This window comes from Pristiophorus japonicus, chromosome 10 (assembly GCF_044704955.1).
Source record: "Pristiophorus japonicus isolate sPriJap1 chromosome 10, sPriJap1.hap1, whole genome shotgun sequence".
NCBI classification, from domain to species: Eukaryota; Metazoa; Chordata; class Chondrichthyes; family Pristiophoridae; genus Pristiophorus; species Pristiophorus japonicus.
This window is the reverse complement of record NC_091986.1, coordinates 142,327,599-142,346,133: the sequence shown is the minus strand read 5'-3', so window position 1 is coordinate 142,346,133 and position 18,535 is coordinate 142,327,599. Positions and strand designations below refer to the sequence as shown.

At 42.8% G+C, this 18,535-nt stretch overlaps 1 protein-coding gene across 3 annotated transcripts in view; it reads right to left on the bottom strand.

Annotated features, from left to right (window-relative positions):
* dync2h1 (dynein cytoplasmic 2 heavy chain 1) overlaps positions 1-18,535 on the bottom strand; it is a 994,370-nt gene that overhangs the window by 754,050 nt on the left and 221,785 nt on the right. For all 3 annotated transcript variants that reach the window (XM_070892150.1, XM_070892151.1, XM_070892152.1), the window contains exons 41-43: positions 15,512-15,641; positions 13,377-13,532; positions 10,982-11,241 (exon numbers count right to left, since the gene is read on the bottom strand). In XM_070892150.1, coding sequence (XP_070748251.1) covers positions 10,982-11,241; positions 13,377-13,532; positions 15,512-15,641 — 546 coding nt within the window. The remainder of the gene's footprint in view (positions 1-10,981; positions 11,242-13,376; positions 13,533-15,511; positions 15,642-18,535) is intronic.

Below are 18,535 nucleotides of genomic sequence, written 5' to 3'. Positions count from 1 at the left end.
TGTATCTTCATTCTGCTGTGCCTCTCATCATATCCCCATCACTCTGCCTTCCCAAACCTACTCCTGCACATCCTTACGCTCACCAACACACCTTGCACATCCACCCATCCCTCTCTCTCTCTCCAACTACATTATCACATCCCTATCTTACTAGCCACCCCTCACTCAGCCTCATTCTAATGCAATCATACCAACTAACACCACACAAGGAGGCCACTTGGCATTGTCACCCCAATCCATTATAGTCTCCCTCTAAACATGGAACCAATCCATTCCTTACATTCCATCACTCCCATTCAACCATCTCTTCTTTCTCTCCTTGCAAGAGAAGACAGCGCACAATAAGAGGGAGAGGGAGAGAACTGGAGGACGGCCTCCATCATTTGCCACCCTTACAACAGCAGAGGAGGCTGTGTTGGAAGCCTCGGGAGTGGTCAAACAGCTGGCGGTGAGAGAAGGAGGGGGACAACTCAGCAACCTAGTGAAAACTACAAGGCATACATCAGTCACTCATATGGGAACTGATGTTATCAGCCACTGAATGGTCATCATGTGCATAATGGTATGTGTACCCATTCTTCATATGGCATATCTAACTCATCTCTTTACGCTCTTACAGGACCATCAAGAGCCCCCCCGCCCCCCCCACTGTCCTGGAGGAAGAGCAAGACGACTCCTCAGAGGAGCCTGCAGCCTCTCAGGGGGCAGAGTCACCAGTCATGAGCGCACGCAGCACCAGTGCAGAGACATACACCTTGGTGGGTCCCATACGAGATAGAGTAGTGCTGTCACCGGGTCCGTCACAAGTCACAAGTGAGCAAGAGCAGATGGTAAAGACAGGGTCAGCAGTTTAGACTTCTCGCCGGAGGGCGCAGAACACTTCCAGCTTTGCTCAGCTGCATGCACACACTGAGCCTCGTGGGCCTATCCAGAAAGAGGGTGATCCTGGAGGTGCAAGAAAACATGCAAGAGGCTCTGACAGGTTTTACGACCTTGATGTCTGAATATGTTCAGAGAATGGAGAAGTCCATCATCAACGTGTCGCAGGCGATGGTGACTATAGGCTCTTTCATTGATAGGATGGCTACCTGCATAATGCGTTACTTGCAGGAGCACATGGTCTCTATGGAGAATAGATGGCTATCTATAGACAATAGATGTCAGATGCTCATAGACTTCCTGTCTAGGAGTGATGTCAGCGTAGACATGGGTCCTCATGGCCCCACTGCTGTGCAGCAAGGTGCTCTCCAGTTCCTTGCTAGCAGGGAGGTGCAGGTGGCCCATGATAGGGATGACGGAGAGAGGGAAGAGGGAAGTGTGGGCTCCTCTCAAAGCACTTACACTTGGCTCCCGTTGACACCCCCTCAGTCAGAGCCCCAAATGGCATCTCTGATCGCGTCAGCCAAGTCTGCCCCTGCACAGTCGCAGGAGGAGCAAACTTTGGCCTGGCCATCACAGGCTCCAGAATTGAAAGGACGTCCGCCAAGAGTGTCTAAACGGTCGCAGCAGGGAAGTGAGCAGGCTGCTTCTACCTCTGCTGAAGCCACAGGGGTAGCACCTCGTAGAAGCACGCGGAACAGAAAGATGACACACAAGTAGATTCATAAGGGTAGCCACTTGGGTGTTTTAGTCAATGTTGATGTCAAGTTTCCATTAATGTATTGTCAACCATTAAAATCTTTATTTTCACCACTTTCCCTTCTTGGACACCTCTGGAAGTGGCTCAGTGAGTTGCAGTGAATGGGTGAGACATTACGGCACCTACAGCAATGGTGATCAGTATGAAAGTAATGGCTTGGTCATTGTAGGGATCCTTTATAATGTTGCTGTGGGTGGTGAAAACCTGGCTCAGTATATGTCAACCATATGGATGTACGGCATAAAGTTAAGTAAATCTGGACATAAAGACGCCATCCCTGGCCTCCCGGGCAGCAATGTGCTCAGGTGCTCGTGGGATCTGGCCCGCAGCTTCCTCCTCATCTTCCAGCTGATGCTCCTCCTCCTCTGAAGAGGCTGTGTGCTCAGTGCCTTGCACCTCATGCAGCGCTAATCCTCGCTGCTGTGCTATATTGTGCAGGGCACAGCAGACCATGAAAATTCTGGAGACCCTGGCTGGTGCGTATTGAAGCGCTCCTCCAAATCTGTTAAGGCATCTGAAGTGCATTTTGAGCATGCCTATTGTCTGCTCTATGACACATCTGGTGGAAATGCAGCTTTCATTGTATCTCTCCTGGCCTCAGTACTTGACCTCCTCAAGGGTGTCATGAGCCATGTCTTCAGTAGATAGCCCTCTTCTCCAAGCAGCCAGCCGGAAAGTCTGTTTAGAGGAGCGAAGAGCTGAGGAAGGCTGGAATGGCGCAGAATCAAAGATTCAGGGCAGCTGCCAGGGAACTTGGTGCACACATGCATCTTCCTATGGTTGCTGAACAGCTGCACATTGAGGGCGTGAACGCCCGTGCGGTTGACAAATACTCCTGGGTTATGATGGGATGCCCCAATTGCCACATGTATGCAGTTGATGATGCCCTGCACCTGTGGGAAACCAGCCAGTGTGGCAAAGCCAAGCACCCGTTCAGTAACACTGGCTTTACCAGTGGCAAAGTTGATACAATTGGTTGACTTGTCAAAGGGGGCATCAATGGCCTGTGTAATGCATCTGTGGTCACAGCGATCTCACTCTTCTTCCCCCCCCCAACACCCCCCACAGCGATCTCACGTCGACAGTTTCTGGCCTCTCGTCGGTGCTTAGGGCGGGGGGGGGGTGGGGGGAGCTTGACAACCACACGTGCATGCGCACAACTTGGGAACCGAAGATTCCCAAGTCGATAGGTCTCCTCTGTCGCATACCGCCCACTGCACTTCGCTTCCGCACCGCTTCACCACCGCTGCCACGGAGCACCCAAAAACCGCGGGAGTGCGCACCAGTGGCATTCCGGCAGTTGAAAAAGACGCAACCGCCGGAACGCCGCTAAGGATCGGGCGGGGAGATTAAAATGGAAAATCCAACCCAAAGTCCCCTGGTTTTAGTTTCCCGAGTGGAAATATCCTCCCTGCATCCAACTTGTCGAGCGCCCTCAATAAGATCACCTCTCATTCTTCTGAATTCCAATGTGTATAGGCCCAACCTACTCAACCTATCTTCATAAGTCAACCCCCTCATCTCCAGAATCAACCTAGTGAACCATTTTTGAACAGCCTCTAATGCAAGTATATCCTTCCTTAAATACAGAGACCAAAACTGTACGCAGTACTCTCAGTGTGGCCTCAGCAATACCCTGTACAATTGTAGCAGGACATCTCTGCTTTTATACTCTCTCCCCCTTGCAATAAAGACCAACATTCCATTTGCCTTCCTGATTACTTGCTATCCCTGCATACTAACTATTTGTGTTTCATGCACAAGGACCCCCAGGTCCCTCTGTACTGTAACACTTTGCAATTTTTCTCCATTTAAATTATAATTTGCTTTTTTAGTATTTCTGCCAAAGTGGTATGAAAAGGTACAAATCAAGTATATTCCAGGAGGCAAAAAGGAGCACATGGTCAAACTTCAAACTTTAAATAAAGTATTTAATGCTTCTAGGGTAGATAATAAAAGGAAAACCAGGACAAAATAAAGAATACAGAAAATTTACCAAAAGGAAGTTTAGAAAGGCCAAGGGGAAGTATGACAGAAAATTAACAAAAGAACATTAAGGACAATAAAGAGTTTTTTTTTGAAGTACACCAATAGCAAGAGATAATCACGGTAGGGAAAAGCCCACGAAGGACTGAAGGAGGTAAGTGTAGTGGAATGTGAAGAAATGGCAGATATTAAATACATTTTCACCAAGCAGATGCATATTTGGATTGTTGAACCACTAAAGGTAAGTGCAGAACAGTTGGCTGAGGTTACTCTTCAAAGAGAAATGGTGCTGAGGAAGTTACTCCAATTTAAGGTAGATAAATAACTGGTTTACATCCAAAGATCCTGAGGAAAGCTGGGAAATAAATATCACACGTTCAGATTATCGTTTTCCAAAATTCTATGGAAATGAAAATTGTGCCAGAGGACTGGGGGGCGGGGCCCAAAAGTGACCCTCTGTCCAAAAAAGAGACCCCCGTGTTGGGACTGCTCTTGTTTGCACGAATTATATGGAGTTAGAAATTGAAGAAACAATATTAAAATTACCAATAACACCAAATGCATAAAAGCTTTTAAAATGGAAGTGGATCGATATTTGAAAAACATTTAAAAGGTATAGGAAAAGTGCAAGGAAATGGGACTGGATAGCAGACACTGGTGCAATGGAATGTATAACCTCCTTCTTTGTTGTAAAATAGAATTCCAAAATATAGCAAATAGTGGGACAATTGAGAAAGACTATGGGACAAGATAGACTAGCAAGATGCAGTTCGTTATGGAAAAATGTCATGACAGATATTTTGGAAGTAATAATAGCACAGGACATGCACCTTAAATAGTAAGAGATTAAATGCAGAAGAGGAGCAGAAAAAGACCTTGGTTTTAGGAAGTCATGTTGAAGTTACCAAAACGAAGAATCAGGCTAACACAATCACAACTAAAATACAGATGCTAAAATCCCTCTTGGAGCTATTTTAGTGCAAGTCGTACTCTATTTTTTAAAAACTGGTTAATGCCTCTATAATGGAGAGAAAAATTTATGACAAGCATCATCATTCCATACGTTAGATTCCTAAAGCATAATGTTACGGCCCAGAAGTCAGACTATAAATCTCCTTTTCCACCATCTACGCACCATGCTAGAATGAGAACTCTGCCAAAGCCATCTACAGAATATGTCCTTGGTGCAATACACATCTTCTCCAGGTGTTATAGAGCTCTTTTCTTCTCCCCAAAATGTACAACTTCACTTATTTATGTTGAACTGCACTTGCCAAGTAACTGCACACTCTCCTGGCTTGTCTATGTAAAATCAATAAATGGGATGCTTATCATCTTAGAAGAATGAAGCAAGAGATACCAACAACAACAAAAATCCTAACAGAACTTCCCTGCAAGAAACACAGGATGGCTCAATGAAACAGTAGACTACTGTTACAAATTTGGAGTCTAGTTTACAGCAATTAGAAATGTGGCAACAGAGCATGAACAAACTATATTCAACTGCACACAGAGATACTGCATGACTTCATGTTTAGGTGGCTTTTCTTCTCATGGATATAGAAATCGCCTACTAACATGTCCAAGAAAACAACTATGTTGGGAAAAAACATTTGAAAGGAAACCTCTAGTACCAGAGAATAAGTAACATCACGATCAGCAGAGAAGGCCATTGTGCAGCTTAAAGATTTATCGAAAGCAATAAACAAGTTGAAGCGTTATTTTCTTAAGCATGTTCTTTCCCAGTATAAATTACACGAACAGCTTGTATTTCGTGGGAAAATTAACAACCACAAAGGAAAACATTTACACATGTCAAATAGTTCCAGGCTAACAGTTCACAACATATTATTAATGAATTTCAAAAGATTAGAACAGCACCAAGCTAAATTACGTCATTAATTATCCAAGTAAATTTCTTGAAAATAAAAAAAATCTTGCAATTGGAATCTAAGTCAGTTACAAACGACCATAACAGGGAAATAATTGGTCAGCATTATTGGTGACCAGCAAGGCTTCAGGTTTCTGAATTCCAGAGGTGCCTGCCCCATCAGCAACATTTCACCCTCCTGCCCAACTGTTTCCACCCACCTACCATTATTGTCTCTTTAATAGATACATTTAAAAACACTAAATATTTTCACAGAGGTTTGTAACAGAAATAAAACAAGAGGATGCCTCAACATACAATATTTTTTTTTAATCCAACAAAGGGTAATTTGCAATTTGGGCTACAATACTGTAGCACCGATCCTCTGAATGGTGCTTTCATCAAGCATGGATTTCTCTGAAACCGCAAGATCAGTGAATTTACCAATATATTTCCAATTAAAACTGTCAACCAACCAGACAATGGAACTTTCAAAATGCCAGCTGGGAAGGTGAAAACTTGGCTAGATAGCAATCTTATCGGTGCGGCATAGATACTTAAAAATAAAAGCATTTATGTGTTCTAAGTAATAGAAAAAAATAATTGGACAGGAAGGTGAACCAGTGATGGAATAGCAAAGCAACGAGCAGTTTTTGATCATATGTGTCTCGTGAAACAATTCCATGGAATAAATTTAGCATTTCCATGAGCCAGAGGTTACCAATTTACAAAGCTGAATTCACATTATGGTTTCAGAGTTCCAAAGTTCTAGACTTGGGGTGCAAAATAATTTGGTCAATCTTCTAAGGTAACCTGATTTCAGTCTTGAAAAGTGAACAACTTACTCCACATTCAGGACATAATTATGAGTGCCTGAGGATGTGGCAAGGTGGAACAAGAATCCAAAACCTTATTTTCAACTACTTCATTTGTTGCTCTACAATGTCTGTATGACTGGTGGCAGTCCTCCAGAACATTTCCCAAGTATATGAAAAAGTTTAAATAAAAGAGCACTGTTGCAACAGACACATCTGATAGGTGTGAGATGTGAATTGGCTAGAATAGATTGGCAAATGATACTTCAAGGGTTGACGGTGGATAGGCAATGGTAAACATTTAAAGATCACAGGGATGAACTTCAACAATTGTACATCCCTGTCTGGAGTAAAATTAAAACGGGGAAGGTGGCTCAACTGTGGCTAACAAGGGATATTAAGGATAGTGTTAAATCCAAGGAAGAGGCATATAAGTCTTGTTAGTCTGTTGTATCCAACAAAGACGTTGTTGTGCTAATCATCAATGGCATGTGTCTTCAAGTGGCTGTATAGGCCAATTGTGGATGCACATAGTCTCTTGCACACCGGACAAGGAAAGTTTAGTGTGCCTGATGCTGACAGTACTGCCACCTGATGTCGTCTATCTCTAGTGTCCCGCACGCGTTGACATCAACTTTCTTCGAAGGTCTGGCAAGCAGTCCTCGTGAGGGTTCGCCAGTGGATTTTATTAGCTGCTGTATTCTCGAGGTCCTTCGGTCGGATGCCACAGTACTAGAGGTTAGCCTTAATGCAATCTTTATAGCGCTTGCGGGGGCCTTCACAGAGCTCGCCGTGAAGAAGCTGACGAGGGATCCTTGACCCATCCATGCGGATGATTTGTCCAGCCCACCGGAACTGGGCTCACATGATCATCGCCTCGATGCTAGTTGATTGTGCTCCCTCCAGAACCTCAAGGTTTGACACTCGGTCTTGCCAGCGTATGTGGAGTATAGATCTGAGACTGCGCATGTGGAAAGCTTCCAGCTTTTTGCTGTGTCGCCTGTAGGGTGTCCAGGTCTCACATCCATAAAGGAGAGATGAGAGAACGCCTGCTCTATACACCGACAATTTAGTTGACAGTCGGATGTGGTGGTGACTCAACTCCAAGGAAGAGGCATATAAATTGGCCAGAAAAAGTAGCAACCCTGAGGACTGGGAGAAATTTAGAATTCAGCAGAGGAGGACAAAGGGTTTAATTAGGAAGGGGAAAATAGAATATGAGCGAAAGCTTGCTGGGAACATAAAAACTGACTGCAAAAGCTTCTATAGATATGTGAAGAGAAAAAGATTAGTGAAGACAAACGTAGGTCCCTTGCAGTCAGATTCAGGTGAATTTATAATGGGGAACAAAGAAATGGCAGACCAGTTGAACAAATACTTTGATTCTGTCTTCACAAAGGAAGACACAAATAACCTTCCGGAGGTAGTAGGAGACCGTGGGTCTAGTGAGAAGGAGGAACTGAAGGATATCCTTATTAGGAGGGTAATTGTGTTAGGGAAATTGATGGGATTGAAGGCCGATAAATACCCGGGGCCTGATAATCTGCAGCCCAGAGCACTTAGGGAAGTGGCCCTAGAAATAGTGGATGCATTGGTGATCATTTTCCAACAGTCTATCGACTCTGGATCAGTTCCTGTGGACTGGAGGGTAGCTAATGTAAAGCACTTTTTAAGAAAGGAGGGAGAGAGAAAACGGGTAATTATAGACCGGTTAGCCTGACATCAGTAGTGGGGAAAATGTTGGAATCAATTATTAAAGATGAAATAACAGCACATTTGGATCGGTCCAAGTCAGCATGGACTTATGAAAAGGAAATCATGCTTGACAAATCTTCTGGAATTTTTTGAAGATGTAACTAGCAGAGTGGACAAGGGAGAACCAGTGGATGTGGTGTATTTGGACTTTCAAAAGGCTTTTGACATGGTTCCACACAAGAGATTGGTGTGCAAAATTAAAGCACATGGTATTGGGGGTAATGTACTGGTGTGGATAGACAGGAAGCAGAGAGTCGGGATAAACGGGTCCTTTTCAAAATGGCAGGCAGTGACTAGTGGGGTGCCACAGGGCTCAGTGCTGGGACCCCAGCTATTTACAATATACAATAATGATTTGGATGAAGGAATTGAGTGTAATATCTCCAAGTTTGCAGATGACACTAAACTGGGTGGCAGTGAGAGCTGTGAGGAGGACGCTAAGAGTGAAGTGGACAGGTTAGGTGAATATACTGCATCTGCCATGCATTTGCCCAATGTGGATAAATGTGAGGTTATCCATTTTGGTGGCAAAAACACAAAGGCAGAATATTATCTGAATGGCGGCAGATTAGGAAAAGGTGCAACGAGACCTGGGTGTCATGGTACATCAGTCACTGAAAGTTGGCATGCAGGTACAGCAGGCGCTGAAGAAGGCAAATGGTATGTTGGCCTTCATAGCTAGGGTATTTGAGTATAGGAGCAGGGAGGTCTTACTGCAGTTGTACAGGGCCTTGCTGAGGCCTCACCTGGAATATTGTGTTCAGTTTTGGTCTCCTAATCTGAGGAAGGACATTCTTGCTATTGAGGGAGTGCAGCGAAGGTTCACCAAACTGATTCCCAGGAGGCTGGACTGACATATGAGGAGAGACTGGATCGATTGGGCCTTTATTTATTGGAGTTTGGAAGAATGAGAGAGGATCTCACAGAAACATAGAAAATTCTGACAGGACTGGACAGGTTAGATGCAGGAAGAATGTTCCCGATGTTCGGGAAGTCTAGAACCAGGGGTCACAGTCTAAGGATAAGTGGTAAGCCATTTAGGACTGAGATGAGGAGAAACTTCTTCACTCAAGAGTTGTTAACCTGTGGAATTCCCTACCGCAGAGAATTGTTGATGCCAGTTCATTGGATATATTCAAGAGGGAGTTAGATATGGGCCTTACGGCTAAAGGGATCAAGGGGTATGGAGAGAAAGCAGGAAAGGAGTACTGAGGTGAATGATCAGCCATGATCTTATTGAATGATGGTGCAGGCTCGAAGGGCCAAATGGCCTACTCCTGCACCTATTTTCTATGTTTCTATGTTTCTACATTACAATAATGCACTATTAATTCAAGGCTACATGTGCAATGTTTTCTACAAAATCATTGTTTAAAAATGAAACTGGTGCTTTTCAACTTTTGGCTACCACTAATTTTGTTTCAAAATAAAATAAACAAAACATCAGTAAACGTCAACCCCTACCATCAGTACTAGTCAAAAACAATACCATTTGCATAGAACGTTATTTCCCAAAAATTGTTCTGGAGCCCCACCCTTTCCTGTGATGTCTGCAATATGGTGTCTGTGAAATAAACTTTATTTTCAAATACAAGTTATGGGGGTCGAAATTCTGCCTCCCGAAAAGGCCTGTTACTGGCCACACAGAGGTGTCGAATGGCCGCCGATTTTTTTGTCGAATGGCCGCTGCTCACGAAATTCTCCTTGGTGGTTTTTCTGGCGGTCCCCACTTCAGCCCCGCTGTTGCCTAACCCTCCTGAGTGCATATCGCCAATTGCCAGGTCAGCCCGACAATTATGCCCCCAGGTTTGGCCGGGCTGCCAACAGACAGCTTGGCACCCCTTTTGGGTGCCAGGCCGCTGGCCCAGTCGAAACCCTCCCTGGTGGCCCAGTGGACCTAACTAAAATAATCGTAGAGCTTGCAGCGGCTCTCCCCTTTAAGTGAAGGGGAGACATGCGGTGATGCGCCAACGTGATGACTTCATCAGCGCCAGTGTGATGACTGACAGCGCCGGACACTCCGCCCGGCCCCTCTTTTGACTGATCTTCTGTTCTCCGCTCCACTTCCACCCCCATTATGACCAACTTCCACCCCGCTCGAAAAAAAAAGACAAAGAGCTGAATTTCGCGCAAGAGGCCACCGCAGCAGTGAAAACACAGGAAAAAAGGTAGGTGCGACCCGTTTGTAGCAGGGGTGAATTTCGGCCCCATGATGTCTAAAACAGAGTGAAGGTAAAAAGCTGGAACTTAATTTGAGACCTTGCAAGAAAATGCTCACCTGACCTCAGTTAATATTTTCGTGTTTTGGATGATTTTCATTGATTTTGCCATCCAATTTTTTCCTCTCCTCTCCTGAACTTATGCTGCGGTACATTTCTGTGGTCACCAACTGCTCGAGTGCCTTTCCCAAGTTGCCATTTTTCATTTGTGTCTCCGGGCTACTGTTTTGGCAGGCTATCACAAACAAATATGATACTATCCTCACCCAATGCTCACACGTGCACACTTTCCAGCTGCAGCTACTGGACAAAACTTAAGAGTGAAAACCCTGGCTGATTTTTTTTCCCCCTCTGTAGCCTAGAGACATTATTGAAACTAAATATAGCACTTCCAGTTGAGATCCGCTAACTCAGCACTAATCTTGGATCAAACTATGCACCTTGTTGATATATTTGTGAATTTTTGCATTCCTCATGGTAAGAATGACAATGCTGTAAAATGGAAGACTTTTCCACTTTTTGCAGCAAACAACAGCACCGTCAGGTAAAATGCTGAGGAAAGTTCCTCTACTCTGCATTATCAATATGCTTTATTTCAATCACAGAAGAATTTACCCTACAGCACTACAGTTATTTTCAAACCATCAAAAAATTAACAAGCATTCAAGATACACGAGTTCCCCCTACAAAATCTTACCCTTTTCCACATCCTTCAGGTCCTACTAGTATAAATGGATGTTTGTTGTTGGAGCTTAACCAAGGTTTAAAATAATCTAGGTCTCTTTGCATGTCAGGAGTTCGGATGACCGGAAGCTTTTGAGGACGACTGAAATCATCAGCAACCAGATTCTCTGGTTTCTCCATCTGATATGCCATGAGCCGCCCACTCGGTTGGTCATAATATGTGTCTAGAGGCTGCCGTGGATCTGGTGGTGATTCTCTTGCCCAGTTTAAAACCTGAGTTAAAATTTAAATTATATTTTTTGAACTCATTAGAACACTTGTATAGCAAGTTAACATCTTTTCAACACTTCAGTTTTCATTAAAGATATGAATATCATAGCATTCATAAATTATATTAACAATGAATCACTTGATTGCTGATATGAAAAAAAACATTAGCCTAGGAATTTATTTGAATAGTGACTGACCCAAAGACATTTTTAAGTGCATTTTCATAACTTTAAACATACTTCTTTCCCCTGTCATTTCACAATTTCTATGTCAAAAGGGCAACAACATAGTTGAAGATATAAAATAGGAAAAATTTTCTTGAAAATTTGAATCCAATACTTAATATGTGCATCTCAGAGTGGCAATGGAAACGGAATCCTAACTGCCCAAGAATACAATTAATTCTTAATTCAAAGTTGTTTAATTAAAATAATCTGATAATTTGAAAGTTTAACACTAAATTCTCAATTCACTGTGTCACTTACTTTGCTTAATTCAAATTTTTGGATAATTCAATTTTTTATAAGCACGCAAAATATCTTTGAATCATCAGGAGCTCCAGGTATCTCGCTGTACACTGTCTTTTGATTTTATAGCACAATGATCTTGATTGGCAAGGTGTACTGCAACAATTTATTTATTGTGTTGCATTTCAGCACATGAAAACTAGATACTGTATAGCACAAGAAAGCTGCTATGTCAGCACATCAGTTATCACAACATTACAAAACTGTCAGTTCACATACTTTTTAAAAAACCTATTTCTATAATGTAGAAATAATAAGTCCATCCTAAAATAGTAATCTTCACATCATTGTAGATTTCACAAAATTAACCCTCTGGATATATCTAAACAAATGTTTTAATATTCTAAGAATTATAGATGGTACAGCACAGAAACAAGCCATTCATTATATTAAGTCCAAGCCAATGTTTTTCTTTCCATGAATTACTAAATCTAATCCTAGTAATTGCAATGTTACTAACTATAGCAGATGTTGAACAAAAAAACTGAAAAACACTCAGTAGCTCAGTCAGCATCTTTGGAACATTTCAGGTGTAGATCATTCTGTAATTTCTTTTCCAGTTCTGATGTAGCATCTATACCTGAAATGTTAACTTATTTGTTTTCTCCACAGATACTGACTGAGCTGCTGACTATATTCAGCATTTTTTGGATTCTCTTTTTTACATAGAATCTGCAGCACAGAGAGAGGCTAGTCGGCCCAATTAGTCTATGTCAGTGTTTATACGCCACAATGTGCCTCCTCTAATTATCTCTTCCCATCTTGCCTCCATATCCGTCTATCCCTTCTTTCTCATGTATGCATCAAGCCTCCCCTTAAATGTGTCGATACTATCTGCTTCAATCACTCCATGTGACAACGTGTTCCACATTCTCACCACTCTCTGTGTAAAGAAATTCCTCCCAAATTCTTTATTTGACTTTGTGGCTATTTTACATTTATGCTCCTTGTTTTAACACACCTGCAAGTGGAAACAGTTTCACTACATCCACCTTCTGGCCTGATCTACTTGTGTTGCCAGCTTTAATTACCTTCAGATCAAGATCCCTTTGCTTCATTAATCCATTTAAAATCTTACCATTTAAGGTGTAATTACTTTCACTATTCGTACTTCCATAATATATTTCACATTTTTCAATGTCTGCCACCTATCTGGAATCTTAAGTTACACTTTACACTCCCCAATTTGGTATCAAATTTTGATGATGTTCTCTTAATCCATATAATTTATGTATAAAATAAGTAAGAACAGCCTCAATATGTGAAACAACAATCACCAAATATTTTCAATCTTTCTTTTACCTCAACCTATTACATAATTTGCTCCAACCATTTCTCTATCCATGTGGCTACATTCCCTTAATCATTTTGTTTGCTAGTACTTTGTGAATGTGAGAGGAACCAGTTGATTAGAAAGGAGGCTGTAAGTATAAAGAAAGATAATAGTGGGGGATACTGAACTAAGTAATATATTCTCACGAGGTATATCCAGGATTTACTTCACAAGCATATTGTATGAAGCTGAAGATTATTTTTGTGAAATCATAGTACTATGTATTTCAATGTTTTCTAAACTTCTGTACAACATACATTTAAAAGCTAGTTACATACCTCTTTTGAAAATTCTTGTCGCGATTTCATGTTAAGATTACCACCAAGACCTCGAATCAGACTAACTATGAACTGCCCTCGATCCGAACAACCATGAAGATGAGACAAACCATTCAAAACAGTTCCAACTAGACTAGTTTCCACCACAAAGTCATTCTGAAAAGAAAATAAATAATTTTTCAAAACAAATAATAACAAGTTAAGAGTCTCATAATTTAAATCCTAATATTTACTCTGTATTTATTAGCCTAGTGTTGAATTCACTGATTCAGGTAAGCTTTATTGATGACAAATAGATATTTGACTATTCCACAAAAAGGCTACAGAATTTACAAAACTTTTCCAGGTTTCCATTGACCTTGGTGTTATTTTACAAATATAATAGATGCTTTAAGAATGTCACAGCAACAGGAGACATGAGGAAAACTATGGGGGGGAAATTCGGTACCTTAGTACCCCCTGTTAGCGCCAGCAGATGGCGCTAACGGGACGCTAGAGTATGATTGCTGGGGCGGAGCGAATCCATTGCCGCATGCCAAATCCCGACCCTGCAGCACTGCCACTAACAGTTATCGCCGGGAGCCTCAACGCCAGGGGGAGCATGGTGTTAGTGAGTGTGCAATGCTCACTGACTGCACGATCTGCGAACTTGATCGTCACTACCGACTTTAGCACCTGAAGGAAACAGCGACAGGAAGACCTGGCGTGAAACACCAGGAAGCTGGCTCATGGAAGATTATTTAAAGGGATCATCAGTAATGAGTCGCAGGTGTTGGTTAGTGGAGTTTCAGTGCTTTCCTGTCAGTTTCACATAGTGCAACAGTCTCATCCCGTGATTTCAAGGTTATTTAGTATCAGGAATGCTGTGGCAAGTAGCTACATTTATTCTTTAAAAAAATCAAACTGCTACACTTGGTTACATTAATGGGGGCTATACTGGCAGTCGACCTCGCCCTCCAAGATCGACAGCGGAGGGAGTGGAGGCAGCGAGAAAGACTGGAATATGTGGCCAGTGGGAGGCGGAGGAGGGCCTTCAGGGCTCTCAACAGGAGGCCTTACCCTCCGAAGGTATTCCGAGAGCACGTCTCCTACATCTAATTAAGCAAGGAGCAGTGTATAAGAAGGCTCCGCTTTAGCAAGGAGGTGGTCACAGAACCAGACCTCCAGCCTCAGATCAGGACGATCACGGCTCTCTCGTGGCAGTTAAGGTCACCATCACCCTCAATTTCTTCATCAGCTGATCCTTCCCATCTGCAACGAGAGACATAGCTAACAACTTCCCCATCACCAGAGAGCAGAATGAGCGTGCATGTGGCTTTTCCAGGAGAGTGGGATTTCCCATGGTGCAGAGCGCCACTGATAGCACCAACGTGGCTTTGCAAGCACCGCGTAACAATCCTTAATGTGCAGCGAACAGGCAGCGAATCCTCAATGTTAATGCCCGCTATCCTGGCATCAGCCACAATGCCTTCATCCTATGCCAGACCAGTGTGCCAGCACTCTTCCAGCCACCACATCAAGCTCGCAGTGGGCTGGTCGGAGACAAGGGCTATCCGCTTTCCACCTAACTCCCCTCCGCAACCCCAACATTCCTCCCCAACACTCAAATAATGAGAGCCATGCTGCCACCAGGAGCATCATCGAGCAGACCATTGGGGTGGTCAAGCAATGGTTCCGCTGCCTTGACCGCTCGGGAGAAGCCCTCCAGTACTCGACTGAGGAGGTGTCCTATTTCGTGGTGATCTGCTGCATGCTCCACAACTTGGCCACCATTATTAATCTAGATATTACAATTTTTCATTCCACACAATTAAAAAAAAGGAAAAGTTTCGATATCGTAGACATTCCCTTCTCTGGTCACAAGGTTTGACAGGTGGCCTGCCACTAACCCTTACTAATCCATTCACCAGATGGCTGGCACGATTAACCCTAGAATATTTGAACAGCAATTATTTCCTCACACTATGGGGAGGCTTACAGTATCTGCTCAACAATTCACTTTAATGGTACTCAAGTGTAGGAATCCGATAATGGAAATGAAAAATTAGTTACACTTCACAAAATCATTATTACCTAAAAATATTTATTCTGCAGCTCATCTGTCTTGCACAAGAGGATTTATAACCATCACTCACCTGCTTAAAAACCCAGTTCAAACACTTCTCAAAGTAGTCTCCTATCCAGTTTTCAAGATTGCTCCGGCATTCATCTGCCTGGTTTCGGAGCCAAGATTTCACCAAAGAATTTACATCTGTATCTTCATCACTAAGAATGCAAAGAATCAGAAACAAATGCGGGTTGACATGGTAACCCTTACTGTGACATGGCAAGACGGTCAGGTTATAAGGTCGACAGGAAAGATGATAATAACTTGCATTTATATCGCGCCTTTAACGTAGTAAAACGTCCTAATGTAATTAAAATAAGGTAGGGAAAATGGCAGAGGGGAAGAGCAGCCTGAGTAATTAAGGATGAAATCAATTCAATGATAAGACAGGATACAATGATAGGTAAGCAGGCAGTGGAGACTTTATGGGTAGAATTAAGAAATAGGAAAAGATCCAAGACTGTAGTGAGAGTTATGTTTCGGTCTTCTGGGCTGTGAAATGTTAAATTGTAAATATGCAGAAATTAGCAAGCATGTAGCAAAGGCAGAATGGTGTTAATGGTGGGTTTTAACTTTCATATAGATTGGAAGAAGTAGACTAGTACATGTCAGAAAGGTAGTGAATTTCTTGAGTGTGTCCAGGATAGTTTTCTTCAACAATATGTCCTAGAAACAACAAGGAGGCATGTCAAATTAGATTTAGCAAAAAGTAATGAGCCAGCTTTAGTTAACAACACAACGGTGCGTGACAATTTATCGAATAGCGATCATAACTAAGGGCTAGAGTTTCCCTAACGTGTTTTTCTGGTGCCCTCACTCGAGGTGCGCCGTTTTTGTTTTCCAAGTGCGCCGAAAAAAGACATCGGTATTCTGGCCGCTCAACAGTCTCTCTTTGGTCGTGGCGCAGCGTGGTCCAATGGATTGGGGGTGGAGCCAGGTCCCGGCGCTGAATAGTGCTGGGATCTCTGCACATGCGTGCTAGAGTCTGCACGCATGTGCAGTAACTCCTGGCAGGCCGTTTCTGCAAACGCGCGCTGTAGCTGTGTGGGAGGGCCCTGGCCGAATGGGCTCCCTCATCGGCGGCCCGCTGCGTTCCCTAAGGTAGGACTTTTTTTATTTGTTATTTACTGATTGATTTTGGTGCTTTAGGTGCAGGGACCCTTCTATTTTTTAATTTGTTATTGATTGATTGCTTATTACTTTAGTCTTGGTGCTTTAGGTGCAGGGTTCCTTCTAGTTTATGTGTTAATTAATTGCTTATTACTTTTTGAGCTTTGTTTGGTGCTTGGTGGTGCTTTAAATGTAGTTCCTTGCGCCGATTCCTTAACTCTAGGTAAGGTTTTTCTGTGTGGACAGAAGTGGCAACATACGCTGGCCTAAGTTAGTTTGGAGCAACTATTTGCTGACCAAACGCTTAAAACAGGGGTAAGTGGCTGGGAACGCCCCCTTTTGAAAAAAAAACTGAACTAAAAAAAATCCTAACTAACTCACTGACACTGGCACAAATTAAATGGCCAGAATTGCAACTAAAAAGATAGTCCTGAACAATCAAGTTGCTCCAAAAAAAAGGAGCAACTCCTGGGGAAACTTGGGCCCTATAGTGTTTGAAAAGGAGACACATGAAACAGCTACAAAGTTTCTAGATTTAGACAAGGCTGACTTCAATGCAATGAGATGGAGACTGTCCACAGTAAACTGGGCAAGTCTGTTAATGGATAAAATGACAGAAGGTCAATGGTAGGTGTTCAAAAACGAATTTCATGTGATACAGAACCAGTTTGTACCACGAAGGGGCAAGAGCTCTACTTGCCAAAAAATAACCAGGCATGGATGACTAACGAGGTAAGAGGCTACATAAAACAAAAACAAAAAGCACACAAAAATGAAAAGAATAGCCGAGCAAATGGGAAAGACACAAAGAACAGCAAAAGCTGACAAGACTGATAATAAGAGCTACAAAAAGGGAGTATGAAAAGAAACTTGCAAGGGATATCAAAATCAACACAAAAAATGTTACTGTTATATTAGGAAAAAAAGACGCTGGTCAGGAGCAATGTTGGCTCCTTGAAAACTGATAACAGTGATATTGTCAATGATAATAAGGAAATGGCAGGCTTGTTGAATAATTACTTTGCGTCGGTATTTACAGTAGAGGAAGAAGATAGCATAGAAACATAGAAATTAGATGCAGGAGCAGGCCATTCGGCCCCTCGAGCCTGCACCGCCATTCAATAAGATCATGGCTGATCATTCAACCTCAGTACCCCTTTCCTGCTTTCTCTCCATACCCCTTGATCCCTTTTGAATATATCTAACGAACTGGCCTCAACAACTTTCGGCGGTAGAGAATTCCACAGGTTAACCACTCTCTCAGTGAAGAAGTTTCTCCTCATCTCGGTCCTAAATGGCTTACCCCTTATTCTTAGGAGTAATGCATGTTGGAAATCCCAAGGTAAATGACATTGGATCAGAGACAGGGAATCAACAAAATTAAAGTAAGCAAAATAACAGTAATGAAGAAAATAATGGCACTAAACAGTGACAAAAGCCAGGACCAGATGGTTTCTGTTATATATGTAAACTTGTATTTACTCCGTACAGCCACCAGAGGGCTCATCCTCTGAAGTCACAAGGGATCCCATAATCACTTGGGAGCACAGGTCTTTAAGGAGGCCTCTGGAGACCTGCAATAAAAGACTAAGGTCACACTTTACTTTGAGCTCACAGTGTTCAGTCTGACTCGTTCGCCATACATAACTGGCGACGAGATACAGATAGCGAACCCAAAGATGCAGAGAACAGTGGGCATCCTGGAGAAATTCTCAGAGGGAGATGATTGGGAAACATTTGTGGAGCGACTCGACCAATACTTCGTGGCCAATGAGCTAGATGGGGAAGAGAATGCTGCCAAACGAAGGGCGAGCCTCCTCACCAGCTGTAGTGCATCAATATATGGCCTCATGAAGAATCTGCTTACTCCAGCGAAACCCACAATGAAATCGTATGATAATTTGTGCACACTGGTCCGAGAGCATTTGAACCCGAAGGAAAG